The 16,590-nt window shown below is 36.9% G+C and overlaps 1 protein-coding gene across 1 annotated transcript in view; it reads right to left on the bottom strand.

Annotated features, from left to right (window-relative positions):
• Positions 1-30: 30 nt before the first annotated feature.
• Positions 31-16,590, bottom strand: part of TTC29 (tetratricopeptide repeat domain 29) — a 287,488-nt gene continuing 270,928 nt past the window's right edge. The window contains exon 12 of the mRNA XM_074231575.1: positions 31-116. Coding sequence (XP_074087676.1) covers positions 31-116 — 86 coding nt within the window. The remainder of the gene's footprint in view (positions 117-16,590) is intronic.

Raw genomic sequence — 16,590 nt, 5'->3', positions numbered from 1 at the left:
TCCAAGGACCTGGTGATTCTTTTTATTTTCCTAAGCAGGGCCATACCTTTCACTGCTAGACTCCTGGGTCAACTGTACATTAGGATGTGTTTTCTTTTTGGGGTCATCAGACTGCTCTGTTAAGAGAGAGAGAGGTTGACATTTAAATACATTTAAAGGTTTGCCAAAATCATAGTCATTTGTGAATAGAAAGTAAACACCAAACAATGGAAACTGGAAATTCCCCCTTCTGGAGAATTTTGGTCTGTAATTCAAGCAAATCTAGGAAATATGATCTAAATCAATGTGGAATTAAAGGTGGTTTTAGTTTGTATTCTAGTTGATTTCAGCAAGGATATTTTTGCTTATCCTTTATTACTTGGCCAGTACAATATCATTCAGAGCAAAATATTCAGTTCTTTGTATCATTGATTCTTCCTCCATCATATTCCATTGATATCCCACTGAATTTATACGATTAATTCCACATTCATAATATCGCTACCATACATCCTTCTTTCTTTCTAAGTCCCATTGCTACAATACTCCTATAATGCTTCATTACTGCCTTCTAATTTAGTAATAATATCTAATTTCTGCTCTCTTGCATTCTTTCTCATGTCAAATAAATACTTTGTACCATTGTTTAGATGAACCTTTCTGAGGGGTGAGTGAAAGAGTTGGTTACTTCTGTTTAAAGTCCCACAATGACTTTTCATTATCTGACTAGTAAAAAGTTCAGTCTCATCCTAGCATTCAAGGCTATCCTGAAGCAGCAAGTCCTCTTAAGGAGAAAATAGGTGACAACTTCTACCATTATCTTCCCTGATATTCTGAGTAGTTTAGGACCTTGAGTCCAAGAGTCTAGAGAATAGTAGACCACCAGCCCTGAAACCATCATTGGGAAGCTGTTGAGAAGGGGCCAGTCATCAACATCAATTGCTAACCAACCAGGAGGCAGCATGGCTGAAGCAAATTACCCCCACTTCCCTCTAGATCCCACAGGAGATCTAGGCTAAGAGGTCTGGATATAACTCCAGACTTCTACTCTTACTTCTTTCCTGGGCCCTCACAGTCATTAGGGAAGAAGTCATTGTAGAGAAGGCAACCATCTCCCTCATTATCACCAGGCACCTATTGCTGAGCAACTGGTCCTGGGGTAGCTTAGCCCAGGAACCCTGGGAGTGATTGACTGTTGTTACTGGTTCTGGCCATCATCTGGGAAGAAACTCCTCTTGGAGATGTGGATGAGCAAGTGCTTCTGGAGGGCTGTTGAAGACTTTGGCTTTGTCAAATGGTTCACCATCAAAAACAGATATCAGTGGAGATAATGTACTACTGCTTTGCCTCTGCACCCCAAGAAAGATGGAATTTTTCTATTTGCCATGCAAACCTTTTATTGAAATGTGAGTACCTTTTCTTGTTTGCATCTCTAATGCTTTAGACATTAATACTTAAATAAATACTATTCATTCATTGATTCACTGATTCATTAATTCCTTGATTCATTTGTTTCTAGTCTTAAAATACTCATCTTTATATACTCTATTCTTTAATCAAACTAAGAATTCACTGTCTCACAAAAATGTCTTTTTTTAAAAACCTCTTTGATCATACTACTCCCTATACCTGGATCTCTTGCCTCTATATCCACTGAATTTCTACCCTTCCTTTAAAGCTCCAGTCAAATGTTTCCCCTTATATAATGATTTTCTTCTCTTCCATGTCAATAAAGATCTCTCTCTCTTCCTCCTCTCCTCCTTCCCCCACTCTCTGGACCTCACATACCATTTTGCTTACATCTCTGTAATACAGTTATACCTTTGAGTAACCTCATCTTAAAAATTGTGTTCTTTGGGTTATAAGCTACTTTGGTTTCAATCAGAATGGCAAGTAACCTATAGGGCAAGTTGGATATATGTAGGTTGAACCTTGTCATTAATGAGTTGTCCTTGAGAACTAGCATAGAAGCCAGGCAACTTGTGAGTGGTGGATGGAGTCAGAGAACTGCATATAAGGAAAAGTTTCCTAACACTGCGTTCTTCAGATGCAACAGTGGAGTTCTGGAGACATGGGGTCCTAAGCAAGGGTTAGATCAGATGATCTCAGCAGCCACTTCCCACTCTGAGAACCTGATTCTCTGACACCAGAAAAGGAGGTGAGCCAGTAAGGAGTGAGGAGGTACAACTGGGAGACCTGGAAACATGGGGGTATTGTAAAAGACTGGAAGATAGATGGGAAGATCTGGATTTAAATCCTACCTCAGACACTAGTAAATGGGACTAGCTCATTTAGTCTCTCAGAGATCCAAGACAGCTTCCTTAAAAGTTGCAGAACTATATCAAAAGGAATGTTTATTGCTAGTTCTTCACACCAGTGAAACCACAGGTAGCCATCAGGAAAAAAAAATGTTTATATGACATGTGAGATGATATTCCTTGGGGCTTTAGCAGATGTTCAGATGAATAGATTTTTATAATTTGGCCATGTAAAGCCTTTTGAGCAGCCTCCTCCCAGAGCAGTGCAAACAGTTAACCATATATAAGGGCTGCATCAGAGTTTACTGAATAGGGCCCTTGGTAGCTAATTTCCCACTTCTCCAACAAATCAAAGGTATTGTTCTAGGCTCACTTGAATATACAGTGGCCATTACCTTAAATTTAAAACTCATGCCCCCCCCCCCACAACACACACATACATAGAGTAGAGATATGAAGGCTGTATTGTATCCCTGAGGTCTGCAGAGACTTTGTGTGGTTTTGCCTCAGTGAGATATATGCTGCAGTTGGAAGCTAAAGGGATTACTTTTGAATAGTCATCACAGAGGTTGATTATATCCGTATATCATTTAGCTGGACCCTGCAGGCTATTATTCCATTAGTGAGGCTGGGCCCTGCTATTGTCAAAAAGTTGATCACCTATTGCTAAAAGCCTGGACTTTTCACCAACCTTATCACAATGATTCAGAGGGCGATTATTAAGAAAAGTAAAATACAAATTATGGTCTATGAAATTGATTATGGGGCAAATACACTTTTACTACACCAAAGAAATGTTAACTATTTGCCTCATGCTGCTGGTATTAATGGTGAGATTAGATTTTAGTTTTGTAGTTGAGATTTTATTTAGAGCAGTAGATTCTACTTGAGCAGAACGATACCTCCCCTTGCCGAGAGCTGAAGAGTCTCAAGAACTCTTCTCTGAAGTTGGTTTTTCTGGGTGTATTTCAATCACTTTATGTTATCTCTTTGGAAAGTGGCACCATATATCAATGATGGTAAATCAATGCTCCAAGAACAGCCTAATTAGAGAGAGGCTTTATAAGACAGCTATACAACAACAATAGTCCTCCAAAAGAAAACAAAAAATCCAAAAAACAAATCCCAAACCCCAAGCTTTATTTTGAGGAAAACCTGTCAGTGGGGTTGATAATTAGAAAATTATTTCCCATGGCTGAATAAATATTTAACTTGGTTTATTCTTCAGATATTGTCCATATAGTTTCACTGGTTTAATCACAACAATGGAAAAACATATGAGGAATGAGGTTAGTATACTATCAATTTTAAGTATGACTAGTATGACCTGTATGCTATGGACTTATGAATTCTGGGCTTGATCTTCCCCTCTACCCCTAGTTACATGCAAAAACAGGTTCCAACATTCACTTCCAAAACCTTGAGTACCAAATTCTTTCCCTCCCACCCCACTCTTCCCTCAATGGGAAAGCAAGTTACTTTAATATAGGTTAAAAAGTTGTAGTCATGAAAAAACATTACCACAATAATCATATTGTAAAAGTTAACATTATTCCCCCCCCCCTAAAAAAAAAGGGAGAAACCACAAGAAAAATAAAGTGGAAAAAAAAAAGTCTGCTTCAATTTGTTTTCAACTCTGGATAATATTCTTTATCATAAGTGGGTTTGATCTTGATGACTTCCTTTCAAAATCTCTTTCGCTTATGCCTTTATTTAGGATTTCTCCTGGGAACATAGTAATTTGGCTAATGTCTCTTTAAGGCCCTTAGTTCCCATGCAAGCACTCAGGCTAACAAACAATCAAATATAGGACAAGTCCTTTTAACTCAGCAGAAAATGCAATGGTCTCATACCCTAGCTCATAAACAGTCAAGATGATTCCTCTTCCCACTTTGTTGGACCTCTACTTCCATCTCCCTAGTTACCTATATAATTAATTTGACAAACATTAATTTCAACACTTAATTTGTAAAATATACTATGTTAAATGCAGTCACAAGTAAAGACAAAAAAAAGTACCTCAAAAAGTTTATACTCTATTGGACCCTGCATTATCAATCAATCAGAACGCTCTCCTAAATCTGCTGGCTTTCCCCCTTCTGTTCTCATTCTATTCTATAGCCTTTGATGCCACCTTCTTCCTCTTGTTCCTTGGCATCCACAAACTTGCTATCTCTTGTTTGTTCTTTTTGCTTGCTTCATCTCAGTCTCCTTTCTAAGTGTGGGGCTATCCCAACCAGGGCAAAACAAAAGACCATGTCAAAAGGGTTTTAACAAGGACCCAGGATGAGGATATTTCACACCTTACCAAAGAATTCATGCTTTGTCAAGAAATCAGGAGGAGAAAAACAGGAGATTATCCTGTTCCTCCTGGGACTTGCATGCCTAAGCTAGGATGGATAAGTATGAATCCTACCCTATTTTATCATAAATAAATAATTGCATCAAAGTACACCTTTAGATAAAGAGATATTTTGAGAAGTGATCAACTGATTTGGAAATGTTAGCTGATTTTTTAAATGTAAAAAAAATATAAATGGTGTAAAAATGTAAAAAATGAAAATGGTGAATACCTAATAATTAGGAATGCACTTGTGGACTAGTTTTTCTAGGAGTGGTAATGGATTAGTGATAATCCTTTCTTTTTTCTCTGGCTGGCCAAGGATTGGGTTCAGTCCTTTCTCACTTTTTCTAAAGATTATTTTAATTTTTATTTAGACCCTAAACACCAAATAGAATACTTTCATATATATATATATATATATATATATATATATATATATATATATATCATAGTAGAAAAGGAAAAGATTGTACATGAAGCTGTAGATCTCATATTTAGTTTGCTTTTTAAAAAAATATATAATAAAGACAACATATGGTTTCCAAAGAAGTCTTGCTTGTCTGTTCTTCCTTTTTTACCCCTTCTGTTCTCCTTTTTTCCTCTTTTCTCTCTGTTGGGAGGGAAAAACTGATGCCTTTTTGATTTTTTTTTCTTTTGGTTACTTTTTCACCATCTCCCTTTGCTTCATTTAAAAAAATATCCTTTCCTTGTAACATATATTGTTAAGCAAAAAAAAAAAAATGGGTCCAAATTAGCCATGTCTGACAATGTCTCATTGTTTTATTTATGGAATAGTTTTATGTTCCTTATTCTGAAATTTAGAAGTATATATAGGTGAAATATTTTTCATGCTCCTTTAAGAATAAAGTTACTTAAAAACTTGCAAAAAGTGAGTGCCCATAGATTAGAGAAGAGCTGGACAAATTATAGCACATTATTATTACCTTGGAAGGAAATGAATAATAAACTGAATTCAGAAAACTGTGAATACTTACAAAGTCTGATGTATAGCAAAGGAAACCAAACTGGGGAGAAAAATTCACAATAACTTCAATAATATAAAGGAACATAATTTCAAGAAGCTATCAGATTTATTGATTGGAATGACTAATCACAGTTCTAGAGATGATGAACCACACTTCCCTCTTCTTAGTATAGAGATGGAAGAATATGACTCAATGTGCAATTGCATTGCTTCACTTTCCTAAAATGATTTTCTTTGTTGCAAGGGAATGTTCTGCATCTCAGAGCAGCTAAGTAGCTCAGTGGATAGAGCACCAATCTTGGAGTCAGGAGGACCCAGGTTCAAATCCAACCTCAGACACAACACTGTCTAGCTGTGTGAACTTGGGCAAGTCACTTAACCCTGACTGCCTTATTTCCAGAACCATCTCTGGTCATAATGATTCCTATCTGGCCACTGGACCCAGATGTCTCTGGAGGAGAAAGTGAGGCTGATGACCTAGCACAGTCCCCCTCACTCAAATCCAATTCATGTGTTTGTCATGGGACTTATATAATTAATTTGACAAACATTAATTTCATGGCCTCACCTCCCTGATGTTGTGGGTCTTCTTTGAGAATGAAGGACAAACAAAAAGTTCACTTGTCATTGGTCCTCTGGAATTGTGATTGGCCATTGCATTGAAAAGAGTTCTGAAGTCTTTCAAAGGGGCTTGTCTTTAAAATATTATCGTTACTGTTTAAATTGTCTTCCTGGTGGTTCTCACTTCACTCAGCCTCAGTATATACACGTCTTTCTGGATTTATCTGAAAACATCCCCTTGTGATTTCTTATTGTATGACAATATTCATTGCAGTTATATTTGCTTAATCCTTCCCCAACTGATACCATCACAAAAAAGTTGCTATAAATATTTTTGTTTATGTAGGTTATTTGCCTTTCTTTAGATATAGGCTCAGTAGTATATCACCAGGTCAAAGGCTATGCACAGTTGGTTGACTTGAGGAGCATAGTTCCAAATTGCTTTGACAGAATTAACACTTATCACTCTTATCAAGCCACCAAGCAGGGCCAAACTTTTCATCTGACTTCAATGAGTCAATTGACAGGAAGGCTTCTGTTTTCTGTTTGCTTTTCTCTTTTGATAGCTCACCACAGATGTGTATTTGGCATCACCAGACATTATCCATCATTATCTGCTAAGTGACTCAGCAGATAAAATGCAGGGTCTGAAGTCAGGAAGACCTTTGTTCAAATCCAACCCTAGATAGTTACTAGCTGTGTAACCCTGGGCAAATCATTTAACCCCTCAGTTTCCTCATCTAATTCTAAAAAAATCTAAAATCTAAAAATAAGTTTGAGAAGGAAATGGCAAATCATTCCAGTATCTCTGCCAAGAAAACCATAAATGGCATCCCAAAGAGTTGGTTGGATATGATTGAAAACAACTGAAAAACACATCATCTAACACTTATGTAAGCAACAATGATGGTTGAACATGGTCTTGGATATTCTTATTGGTAATTCCAAGCTGTCAAGACAGATCTTACCTGATCTGTAGGTCTTTAGACTAGCTCTACATCTGGTAACTGCATGCAAAATGATGCTGTCTGAAGGTGGGATATATATAGTTCCTTTCCTTTGGCAATGAGGTTCTTTTGTCTGAAGATTCTTGCAAAGGAGCTTGAATAACTGTGATTTATAAGCACAGGCTGATCTGTTTTTAGGCAGGTCTTCATTTCCAAGGTTTTGACCAACTCTGAGCTGTTTTAGGTTCTTGTTTGCTTGCATACATACATAACCCATAGCAGTTCTTGTCTCAAAGATTTCTGTCCCTGCTAAGTTGCAAGTTTCCCAGAGGACCAGAAGCACATCCTAAGATGAAATTATAGGTATTTGCTACCTTAAGTACCTATGATATAAAACAGGTCAAATGGAGCAAGACTGCTAGATTCCTTTAGTGCTATCATCTGAGAGATGATAACCACAAACTCTAATGGGATTGGTTTTATTGTGTCCTTGAAACTTTAAAACCATAAAGAATTTCCTAATGCATTTTGATTTTTCTTGTAGCTTCCATAGGGTTGAAAGCTATCTTTAAAAAAATCTTTAATTAAACATTTTTTACTAATAGATTTTATTTTATTTTCATTCCCAAATTTTCTCCCTTCTCCCATTCCTTTCTTTATCCCCTGAGAAGGCAAGAAATAGAAAACCCATTACAAATTTCCCCCATTAGCCTTAGAAGCTTTTTTAAGCACTAACTGGAGTGTAGAGATCTTGATGTTGTCCCTTTCACTTCTCTAGACTTTCTTCCTCCTCTGTTTCATAGAATTATAGATTTAGAAGAGAAAGTGTACTTAGTGATGACTGAGTCCAAATCCCATCCCCTGAATTGCCATCTAATGCCACCCTATAAATCTTGGATCATATGATTGTCACACACTGCCATCTCTGGGCTTCCCCCCCCTCCACTATCTCAAAACTGACAGATACAATAATCCAAATGGAAAAAAATTAACTTTTTGTTATGCTGACTCTTTGTCTTGTCTTTGTCATTCTTTCCTTTGTGGTTAGTTTGATTGAAAAGAAAAAGGTTCAGAAATGAATACATCTTTAGGACTTGATTACAATTAGTATCTCAAAAACATTCAAGACATTTGAAAAAGAATTTTTTTTAAAAGAAAGAGGCCAGGTGGGGTGGCTAGGTGGTGCAGTGGATAAAGCACCAGCCCTGGAGTCAGGAGTACCTGGGTTCAAATCCGACCTCAGACACTTAATAATTACCTAGCTGTGTGGCCTTGGGTAAGCCACTTAACCCCATTTGCCTTGCAAAAAAACCCTAAAAAAAATAAAATAAAAAGAGGACAGGTATGATCATGTCAGGAAGAACTATCCACAACTTATTCAAGAAGTATCAGTGGCTCATTGTTTTTAGGATAAAATAAAAGCACTTCTCTGTGTCATTTAAAGCCCTTTGCAATCTGGTTCCAACTTGTTTTTTGCTAGACCAGAGTTCTTTTTTTAAAATGTTTTTAGGTTTTTATAAGGTTAAGCGGCTTACCCAAGGCCACACAACTAGGTAATTATTAAGTGTCTGAGGTCAGATTTGAACCCAGGTACTCCTGACTCCAGGGCTGGTGCTCTATCCACTGTACCACCTAGCTGCCCCCTAGACAAGAGTTCTTAACCTGGGATGGATAGATTTTGGAGGGAGGGTGGTGGTTTGTGAATTTAGAAAGAAAAAAGTCATCTTTATTCTCATTAACCTCTAACTGAAAGTTAGTATTTCCTTCCATTGTAAATTAAAAGAATTCATTCTGAGAAGTGATCCATAGGTTTTACGCTGTGACTAAAGAGGTTCAACTGTCTTCCAGGATGCCTTTTCTTTTTTTTTTAATTGCTGTAGAAATGCTATCTTTTCTTTTTTAAAATTTATTTATTTATTTATTTTGAATTTTACGATTTTTCCCCTAATCTCGCTTCCCTCTCTCCACCCCACCCCCCCAGAGGAGGCAGTCTGTTAGTCTTTACATTGTTTCTATGGCATATGTTGATCTAAGTTGAATGTGATGAGAGAGAAATCATATCCTTAAGGAAGAAAAATAAAGTATAAGCGATAGTAAAATTATATAATCATGGGTTCTTTAAAAAAATTAAAGGTGATAGTCTTTGGCCTCTGTTCAAACTCCACAATTCTTTCTCTGGATACAGATGGTATCTCCATTGCAGGTACCCCCAAATTGTGCCTGGCTGTCGCACTGATAGAATGAACAAGTCCACCAAGGTCGATCAAGGTCAACCCCCATGTTGCTGTTAGGGTGTACAATGTTCTTCTGGTTCAGCATCTTGCTCAGCATCAGTTCATGCAAATCCTTCCAGGCTTCCATGAATTCCCATCCCTCCTGGTTTCTAATTGAAAAATAGTGTTCCTTAATGAACATATACACAGTTTGTTCAGCCATTCCCCAATCGATGGACATTCACTCAATTTTCAATTCTTTGACATCACAAGCAGAACCATTATGAATATTTTTTGGACAAGTGATATTTTTACCCTTTTTCATCATCTCTTCATGGTATAGGCCCAGTAGTAGTATTGCTGGATCAAAGGGTATGCACACTTTTGTTGCCCTTTGGGTGAAATTCCAAATTGCTCTCCAGAAAGGTTGGATGAGTTCACAGTGCCACCAACAATGTATTAGTGCCCCAGATTTCCCACATCCCTTCCAACATTGATCATTGTCCTTTCTGGTCATATCAGCCAATCTGAGAGGTGTGGGGGTGGTACCTAAGTAGTGATTTAGAGCAATTTTTCACATGACTATGGATCACTTTGATTTCCTCCTCTGTAAATTGCCTTTGCATATCTTTTGACCATTTATCAGTTGGGGACATGATGCCTTTCTTGATTCCTTCCCCTTTGTTAATGCTTTCTATGGCTTCCAGTTAAATTACTCTATATACTTTTTTTTTTCTGGTAGCATATAACCTTGAGAGCAGAATTGTTCATTTTGTCCTTGAATCTCAGTTGTCTAGCCTGGCTCATGATGAGTACTTTATATGTATTTGTTAAACTGATTTGGAATAGATGCAATAATGATAACAACAATATCATAACAACAAACTAGCATTTAGGCTGATCTGAACTCAGGTCTTCCTGAATCCATATCCATTGTTCCCCCTAGTTGTATGGAGGGATCCAGACCTGTCATTCTCATCATCCTTGACCTGAGAATTTATGTCATTTATTAAATTGTTTGAGGTGCAAGGAATAAAAACCTAGAACACAAAGAAAGAAAGATTCATTTGAAATATTTTCAGTGATCTTAAAAAAAAAAAGTTGTATAAGATAATGAGAAATTCCATTAAGGCACACCCTTTTTATGCCTCATTTATTTGAGGAGAATAGGATTTGGGAATAGGATAAAGAGTAAAACTGATTTCATATTCATCTCTTATGTTTATTGAACTTCTTAGGAGCACTGTGCTTATTATTATCCATTTAGGAGTTTCTTCAAAGGTTGCAAATTGAAAATCATCCAAGAAATGATGAGGAAATTCACAGTGGATACATACAGGCTATTAAATAATATAAATGGGGAATTAATTGAAGAACAGTAAAAGATGACATTGAAGAAAAGTGTGAGAAAAAATGGGTTGGTCACATGATGAGGGATAATTATGTTGGACAATCCACATTTTCTATTGTAAGGCCAAGAAAGAGTGAGGAAGGTCTCTCACATGTGGGTGGATGGATCTCCAGGTGGTGAATATAAGAGAAGACATAGGCAAAGAGGCATAGGATGGGCAGATGTAGAGGTATACTGATCTGTAATGAGAGATCATGGATCTCTTGGATTTATCTGAGCATAGTTGTTGAGTTATCCAGTGTCCCTTGAGTGCTTCAGATAAAGGGTGCTATAGAAATGTAAGATGACTACTTTATTCGGTCCCAAATGAAGCAAGCTATGCAAACATACTTTCTGCCAAGGGCCTAAGTGCTTATTTATTTGAGGTAACAATTTAAGAGAGACAGTGGGGGTAATGGAGAATAGGAGATGAAGTGCTTTATTTGAAGTCAGGAATATCTGGGTTCCAGTCTTGCTTCTGAGTGACTTTGGGAATTTAACCTCTGATTCTCAGGTGGTTTTAAAAATCTGCTAAGTTATAAACATAAATGGTGTAATGCTGACATTATGAAGCACTGCCCTTATAATGATAAGCAAGGTAAGGATTAACATCTCAGTTTAACAGAAGGGGAAATTGAGACTTAGAGAGAGACTAAGTGACTTGCCCAAGATCACAATTGATTAGTGGTAGAGCATGGACTCTAGCTCAAGCCTCTTCTCCTTCAGTATCCTTGGCTCCCAGGTGAGGTACTGTTCCCTCCATTTAATTTTTCATAGAAATGAATCTAATAAAGATTTTTTTTGTTCTTCATTTTCAAAGAAGATCATGACATCAGGGAGGTGATGCTATGTTAAGCAAGTGAATTAGATTTGAATGAGATGGGACTGTGCTAAGTCACTAGTCTCACTTTCTCTCCAGAGCCATCTGGGTCCAGTGGCCAGATATGAATCAGGATGACTGGAGATGGCTCTGGATGTGAGGCAATCAAAAAAGATAATGACAGGAAAGAGTGATGAGTTAGGTTTCAGAAGACCCGGGTTCAAATCCAAACTTTGTCATTTAATATCAGTGTAATCTTGGGCCAGTTACTTAAGTTCTCTGAACCTCAGTTCTCTCATCTGTAAAATGAGGCTGTCCAAGATGACCTCTAAAGTCTTTCATGCTCCAAACATAAAAGGAGGAAAATAGGACCTAAGAAATGATGATCTTTAGACTAATCTCTAGCAGGGTGATATGTGTATTGGTTCATTTCCACTGACTGCTTTACAAAAGAGCCTACCAGCATGTTTGGTAACAAGATCAGTCAGCACCTGTCTTCTGTACAGTTGAGACACCAGGATAATTCCATATGCACAAAGGAAGCAAGGTGAGGAAACACAAGAGCCTGTTAGGCAACTGTGTCACATTAACAAGTGAGGCAGTACCAATGCACCGGAGTTTTAATCTGTGGGGAGTTGCTTGCTGCTGGTCTATTTAATTCTTAATCTTTGGTTTATTATTTAATTTTTGGTTGCTTTTGAGACATGTTTCTAATCTAATAGCTAAAAAAATGTTTTCCTCCCCAATCTCTGTACCTGGGGACCCCATTTCTCCCATGACCACAAACTTGAAACTTCAACTGGAGAATAGCTGAGCTTTGAACTAGGACAAAGCCGAATTCAGGGTTTCCATTAGTCCTTCTCTTGCCTTCCTTTCATTATATTTTTGACTCAACCCCTAATGGATTCAGCTTCATAAAGTCAGAAAAAGAGGGAAAGAAAGCAATTTATTCATGTTTTCAACAGAGCTCACTGCAGACATGAAATTTCTCTAAAAATGCAAATCATTTGGTACCACACAAGTGAAACTGACCCGCTAAAGCTCTTGGAGGAAAGCTCTTTCCCAGGGCTAATGTTTTTATATCCAAAGATTGAATAAATCGATCCATTTATTACAACACCTCCTTAGTGTTGTTATTGTTGCTGGTGTGTGTGTGTGTGTGTGTGTGTGTGTGTGTGTGTGTGTGTATTTCCCCTTGGAAGAATGTTTCTAAGGAGGTTATTCTTTATCACCAAGAAAAATTGATTATGCTTGTTAATTTGCCTTTTTATCCCAGATATATCAAAATAAATACCATAAACATGTGTAGAAGAAATCAATAGAGATCTGTTCAAAATCAAAATGATCAAAAAAAGGATTTAAGAAGCATCCAGTATATAAAATCCTAAGGTCCAAACTAAGCCTTTACTTATGTAATATGCCGTTAGACAAGCTCAATATAAACCTGAGAGAAACTATTTCTGAAGAACAGAAACGGTGTGCTTGGGGTTTCATTAAAAAAAAATCCCCAGAAGGCTGACCTATCCAAGGTATTTAATGCAGACATTCATTTTAAAAAAGATTTCTTGTCTTATGTCCAGCCACTCTTGTTAATTCATGGGGCCCCCGTCTCACAGATGTGCTTTTTTATGTTACATAAAGCAAAAATTACACTTAACAAGTGTGAGTTTGCTCATAAAAAATAAATAAAACTGTCCTCTTAAAAGCCAGGATACTATGAAGAAAGGCTATCCGTCATTCTTCTCCAGGAAGATGAGGACAATGAGAAATAAAAACCACACACTAAGAGTTTCCTGAAATCTTAGATCTGCCCTGGGTCATTACTACCCATACTTTGCAGAGCCTTATCAGCAACCCAGGTGTTCAAGGGGAAATGTCACTTCACTTTTTTTCTTAACTTTCTGAATGAACTTTTATCCATCATTGACCTCCCTTCATGATTAATAAATTGAAGCTTTGGAGACAGTTATCTTAAGGTACTGATCTTAGAATATTAATATAATGTTTATAACCCAATGTCAACAGAATTGATAATGTTTGATGTCACTGACATGTCATTGATTGAAATTGTTTTACAAGGAATATGGTGAAAGATCTCTCCTGGTTTCCCTATCTTCTCTTAATCCTAGTGCCTTTCCACTGTTAATCATTTCTTATTTATCCTACATATAGATTGCTTTGTATATATATGTTTGCATGATATCTCCTCCATTAGATGTAAGCTTCTTGGGGGTTGGAACTGTCTTTTACATCTTTATAAATCCTCAGTACTGATTTATCCTCAGTAGGTATTTAATAAATGTTTAATTAATTGGTTGATTGATGTTGATCTTGTGACTGCCACTCAATGTTCATTCATTCATTCAACTTGTACTTACTGAGCCCCAACACCTTACACTAGTAACACACTTATCTGACCATAGTAAAGGGGTCAAATTGAGGATTTGCTCAAAATGAATTGATTATTTGCTTATATGGATAGAGTTTAGGGAGGAGGAAGGTGGTATTCCTGAAGAATGGTAAGTATCTAGCATGTTCTAGGATCAAGCTTTATAGAAAGATGGGAAAGAGAATATCTGGACAGTGATGAGTTCTTCAAGAGAATAACTCTCAAATATGTGACTTTGGAATTGGAGGACCTTGTCATGGAAAAACTATTACTGTAGATTCTTCCCTTGGCTACAACTATGAGTCATTGAGTTGGGGCAGGTCCAATGAAAAGAGGTTGTTTTGCTAGCACCCCACAGCCCCTTTCATTTTTTGAGAGGGAGTCCAAGCCCTTAGGGTAGTTCCAAGAGGGTGGAAATCTATATTGGTCATGGGGGGGAGGTGAGGATGAGACTCATTGAAAATTGGATGTATTGGATGAAAATTGTATGTGTTGTTTAAAGGGTACTGGTGAGCTTTTAGTGGAATTTTGAATTTTTTGTAGAGTCAATAATGGTAGTAGAAAGAGGAAATGGAGAAAGAGTATTCAAAAATACTCATATTGGGGGATAGGTACTAAACTTGCGGTTTCTTTGTGATAAGGAAATTCCAAGTGAGGAATCTCCCTGCACCAAGGAAGGTCAGCACCTTCTTTGTAATTTACAGTGTTAGAGAGATGCTTAGAGCAATGAGAGAATAAGTGACATTTCTAGGGTCACACAGGAAATATGCATCAAAGGAAGAATTTGAATCTATACCTTCCTGGTTTTGACATCTCTTCCTGTTTTATCAAGCCCTTAATAAATTTTTTCAGACTATCAAGATATCAAAATAGACATATTTCTTCACCAGTTGAGAACTAAGGATAAAGAAAAGGCAATTTTCATGGCTTATACTATTTAAGTAAGTTAAACTTGAAGAAATGGCAATATTGACTAATCTTCAAAAATCCATTTATGTGAATATTCTCAGATACTCACCATTACCTAGTTTAGAATACTGAATGGGAAATCAATATACTTTACATTTTTCTAGTATGATGATCTTGGAATCAGAGATTCTTAAGTCAAATCTTATCCCTTCATACTTCCAGGACTTTTTAGAAGGATAGGGTTTGGAACACAAACAGATAAAGCATTTGTTAAATTCTTATTAAGGGGTTAGGTGAATACAGATACAAACAAGCAAGATCCCTGACCTCAAAGAGCTCACATTCTGAGAAGAGGTGATAGCATATAAAGGAGAGTAAAGGTGAAGAGGGAAGGAGAGAAGAGATGAGAATAGGGAATAGTTACATGTTCTACAGATGATTTTGAAGTACAGTAGAAGCTTGGATCCAGGTAAGATAAGGTGGAAACTCACCAATCAGAAATTAGTGTAGTTCCAGGGAATGAAGTACAGGGTTCCAGTGGGGATAGAATTGGGAAAGGCATGCAGTAGAGATGGCCAGAAAGACTTCTAAGCACTTCTTGGATGCTAAAGTCTATTACTAAATTTTCACCATCGATATTTATGTTTAATAAATTGGCAGGGATGGGCGGCTACGTGGCATAGTGGATAAAGCACTGGCCTTGGAGTCAGGAGTACCTGGGTTCAAATCCGGTCTCAGACACTTAATAATTACCTAGCTGTGTGGCCTTGGGCAAGCTACTTAACCCCATTTGCCTGGCAAAAATCTAAAAAAAAAAAGAAATTGGCAAATGCTATAAATTAAGGCTTGATGGTTTTTTCCTCTCTAGACTTAAAATAATGAAGAAAATGTTAACAATGTGATTTAAATTCATGTGCACAATTCTCCCCCCCCCCAAGAAGAGCTGATCGTTAAATATTTACCAACACACACCCTGTACACATTCCCTTAAAATTTCAGGTCTATGATCCCATAATCCTCTTCTGATGATTTATTTTTAGTATAGGTAAAATAAATAAAATAAATCCAGTGTATGGATAAAGAAGGCATTTTAATGCCAAAAGATTCCATATTCCATAATCTATTGAAGGACATTCTGGCTCTAAGACACTTGATTTCAACTATGCCCTTGAATTGATTGCTCCCTAGTTTCTTTCCCTCTTGCTGACCTGTTTCCTTGTTTTAAATCTCATCATAAAATTCTCCTTTTCTCTTTGGCACTTGTTATCTTGCTTGGTGTTGAGTGATACTTTTCATTAAGATGCTATACAAACAACATATTTTGAATGGTGTTAAAGAGAATCTAGTGCTTTATGCATATCAATGATGGCTCTCTGAGGCCACCTTTACTGAACTATAAAATATAAACTAGGTCTAGTAAAGGACTCCGAACTTGCAGGAAGGAAAATGAGCACAGTCTCTTTACATAGAGAGCATTATTAAAGAGGGAGACATTCACTGAGGTCTCTTTGAAGGAGTAAGAAAGAGCAGTTAATCAGAGTTCTCTGATTGTTAACTCTATAACTAGTTCTTTATGTATAAAGTATTGTAATGCCCCTAATACCTGTAGTATTATTTGTTTAAATCAAGGATTATATTTGCACAGGAAAAATATGCTGGTTTTTAATTAAAACAAATAATTTTCTTAGTGTGTAGGTTTTGATCATACACACCAGCTACAGCCTTGAGCACTTTTCCTTTTGCAATAAATAACCTCTTCATTGATGTCTTTGTTTACAATTCTTCCCCTTTCTCA

This window comes from Macrotis lagotis, chromosome 3 (genome assembly GCF_037893015.1).
Source record: "Macrotis lagotis isolate mMagLag1 chromosome 3, bilby.v1.9.chrom.fasta, whole genome shotgun sequence".
NCBI classification, from domain to species: domain Eukaryota; kingdom Metazoa; phylum Chordata; class Mammalia; order Peramelemorphia; family Peramelidae; genus Macrotis; species Macrotis lagotis.
Note: the sequence above shows the minus strand (reverse complement) of the source record. Positions and strands in the feature narration are given on the sequence as shown.